This window comes from Corylus avellana, chromosome ca3 (assembly GCF_901000735.1).
Source record: "Corylus avellana chromosome ca3, CavTom2PMs-1.0".
NCBI lineage: Eukaryota > Viridiplantae > Streptophyta > Magnoliopsida > Fagales > Betulaceae > Corylus > Corylus avellana.
In genome coordinates, this window is record NC_081543.1 from 34,001,367 (window position 1) to 34,005,047 (window position 3,681).

General features: G+C 35.3%; 1 protein-coding gene across 1 annotated transcript in view; it reads left to right on the top strand.

Annotated features, from left to right (window-relative positions):
- The first annotated feature begins 627 nt into the window (after positions 1-627).
- The window catches only part of LOC132174474 (protein CUP-SHAPED COTYLEDON 2-like), a 4,543-nt gene continuing 1,489 nt past the window's right edge, over positions 628-3,681 (top strand). Inside the window, exon 1 of the mRNA XM_059586124.1 lies at positions 628-698. Within this exon, the coding sequence (XP_059442107.1) occupies positions 628-698 (71 nt within the window). The remainder of the gene's footprint in view (positions 699-3,681) is intronic.

Consider the following 3,681-nt stretch of genomic DNA (forward strand, 5'->3'; position numbering starts at 1 on the left):
TTAATAGTCGATAAATTGATTAAAGACACAAAGAGTGAGATCTTTTGTTCAAGAATGATAAAATTTTTCATCCCATAACGATATAGTAAATATATGAATTCATAATTGAATTTTTGTAGGACCCACATGAATCCACAATAGATTTAATCAAATGAAGTGACGAGTACGGTAAAGTGGCCTTTTTGACAAGTTTGATGTATCACTTTCATAGGGCTATTTTAAAAACAATCGTTAGTTTATGAGAATTTTTTACATTTTTTCCTTCAAAAATTAAATAACTCTTAGTTTTTGCCCCTTTACATTTGGAGAGAGGATGACAACGTTAAATGAAATTTTTTGTGAGTTTTGTTAAAAAAAATTTTTTAAAAAAAAGGTTCAATGTAAATGGTATGACAATCCAACGGCTTCAGATGTATCAAGCCATTCGCATCGCACGGCATAACTGCGAAACCAAAGCGCGCACATTATCTCAACACGTCAGCTGGACCCCAGAGGTAGACTGTGACGTGTCAGCATCAAGGACGGTGGCAGATTATATAATATATGGACATTATTGGTGTGAGGCAGACGATTATTGTAATCAGGGGCTATGATAGGTGGGCGTACTGCGCTCCAGAGCGTTAAGCAATGAGCCAGCCAGCCGTGGTGGCCCAAAAGGAAAAGGCGAAGCAAGGGAGTGACCCGCACTACAATGCGCCGTAGGTGGAGGGCGGCGGAGGTGACCTAATATTGTCGTCACGCGCGATCCGCAAGGCCGACGCGATCTCTCTCGATCCACGCGCCCCCCCTCTCTCTTTCTCTTGTTTTTTAAACTGCTAACCATAAAAGAAGGTTTTTGGGGAAAATAAAAACGTCTTTAATATTAGCATTACGCGTTTTTTTTTTTTTTTTTATGTCTTAAAAAAGTCAACTTCCTCCTGGTTGCGTTCTCTACTCAAACTGGCACTTTGTTTCGTTTGATTCGTAACTGAACCGGCCGGCTCAGTCCGGTTCACTTATTTCCTCATGGGGAGTGATACGTCAATATGTCGTGTAAATTAATCATTTTATTTTGTTTTATTTATTTGTGTATATTATTATCTTACATTAATTTTATTTTAAATAATGTAGTATCACATTCATTGCTCGCTGCGTTAACGTACACCATTAAATAAAATAAAATAACTCTTTTCTTTTCAATTAAAATAGGGAAAATCTCATTCCACGTAATACTTGTAACATATTTCAGACTTCTGAAATCTATTTGAAAATATTAATATATTTAATTTTTCTAAAGTGATAATAATTTTGCACTCACTAGAAGTCCTATCTAGTCTTTAGAAATGAGAAAAAGCATCTATAGCTATACGGGAATGTTAGGCGTTCTCTCGATTTTAAGTAGATATTATTTTAGAAAAAAAAAATTAGTATTTATTTTTCTCATTTGATTTTTAGAAAATAGTATTCACTTAAGACCAAGAGAACAATTAATATTTTTCATAGCTATAACATTATTTTATAATCCTATGTGGATATTGATTTCTTAAAAAAAAAAAATATGAAGGATTAGTGAGTTCAGTTTTTTTCAGTTTTTTTAAAAAATAATATTCACGTTTCCAAGAAGTAGCTCAATCAGTTGTGAACCACGCTTCATAAAGCGGTGGTCATTAGTTCAAATATCTCCTCCCCTCCCCTTGTGTGGATATGTGAAAAAAAAAAATAATACTCATGTAAGAACAAGAGAGAACACAAGAAAAAACTGTAACATTTCTATTACTTACATGGTACAAGGAATAAGATTGGAGTGCCCAAGGGGTAGCTCAATCGACTGTAAACTACGCCTCATGAAGCGGAAGTTATTAGTTTAAATCCCCCCTCCCCTTTCCTTGTGTGGACGTATAATAAAAAATAAAAAAAAAAAAAGATTGGAGATTTTTGTTACTATTTATTGTGATGGTTTTAATGTCTTTAAGACAATTTTTATGTGATGAGGTAAAGGATAGGACATGACTGTAACTCTCAAAATAAGAATCTTTATATTCGATTAGTGTAAATCACTTTGAAGTCTCACTCATATATGTTGATGATAGGATTGAGTCATGTTATATAACTCAATCAAACTTAAGTTCGTCTTTATTAAATTGGAGCTATTTGGCGGGTTGGATTTTCAAAGGAAGAAGCCGTGAATCCGAAGGGAAAGCAAAGAGAGGTAACCAAAATAGGAGAAGATCGTGGGGGGATATTATTTTGGCTTATTTTGGGAAACAGCTGCAAGGCAGAGCCAAGACAAAAGAAAACAAGAAGGGCATGAGTAGGGAAAAGGGCAACGACGGATACCCACTGAGAGACAAGAGAGAGGGACTCTAGCATGCAGATTGAAGAGATGATTTGATGTAAAGCCTGAGTGTGGGAGCTGTGTCTCAAAATCCGAGCATGATGTGTCAAAATCCCATTGCATCAATCCCCCCACTCTCATTGATTGTGATGGATTTCATCGATTGGATGGATGGGATTGCTGATGAGAAACTTGCATGCTTAATTAATCATTTCTTTTCAAATGCACACTCCAGCAACCCCACGTCGCCCACGATCCAATTTCAATCACCAAATATGTGCAAATTGTTCTCAACCCACACTGGATTATCCAACTCTTTTCCACTTTTGAGATTTTCCATCTCCCCAAAAAAAAAAAAAAGAAAAAAAAATCTTTTGAGGATTGACGTTTGTTTATTTATTTATTATTTTTTTTTTAAGCGTGGTAAATGTTTCTAAAAGTAAGAAATCCTTATCAATCTGATGGGTGATGGGTCACATGATGGGTGTAAAATCAATAGAGCAATTTCACCTGCTCCCTCCCTTTTCACCCTGATAGAAATGGGCATTTCTTCTTTTTCTACTTCCTTGTAAATATGGTAATAAAAAAAAGAAAGGAAAAAAAGAAGGGATATAGATGTATTTGTTGTGCATTAGGGCATGCAGACTCAACTATATATATATATATATATATATATATATATAATAAACAAAAAAAAAAAGAGAAAAATTCACATATCCAATCATTCCAATAGAACAAGGCAACAAAAAGCTTACAACATGAGGGGGAGAAAACGTTAAATTCCACCTTGCTTTTAGCTGCTTCATGGGGGACTTATTTGTCTTATGTGTCATACTGTTTCTGTACCTCATTAGCACAAAAACGTCATGTATAAATAACCAGTAAAAGGAACTCTTAAAACAGTGACATAAAAGTGAAATAACGAGGAAAATGTTTTAGCACCTAGCCGCATGTTGTTGCCCAAAGCCTAAAGGGATGCAAGTGTGTTATAAAAAAAAAAAAAAAAGGGGGTGAAATAATATTTTATTTTATATATGTATGGTGTTTTAGAGGTTGGGTTAAGGACAGGAATAAGAAAACAAAGACGATAATAAGAAGAGTAATTGGAGAGAGGAAAGTAGAGGAAAAAGAAGAGAAGATGGCGTGTAATAAGAAGCAGGGGATGGGGGTGGGGGTGGAGATTTGATAATTTAATATTTGCACTGTGCTGACAGGGGAGATATGAAACAGCTTTATTGATATAGATGGTGAAATCTCTTTTGATCTCTCTCTCCCACAAAAGGGCCTCCCTCATAAAAACTACTTTCTGTTCCCTCCCTTTCATTTTCTTCACTGACAGAGGAATACCTGCACACTTTCTCACGCAC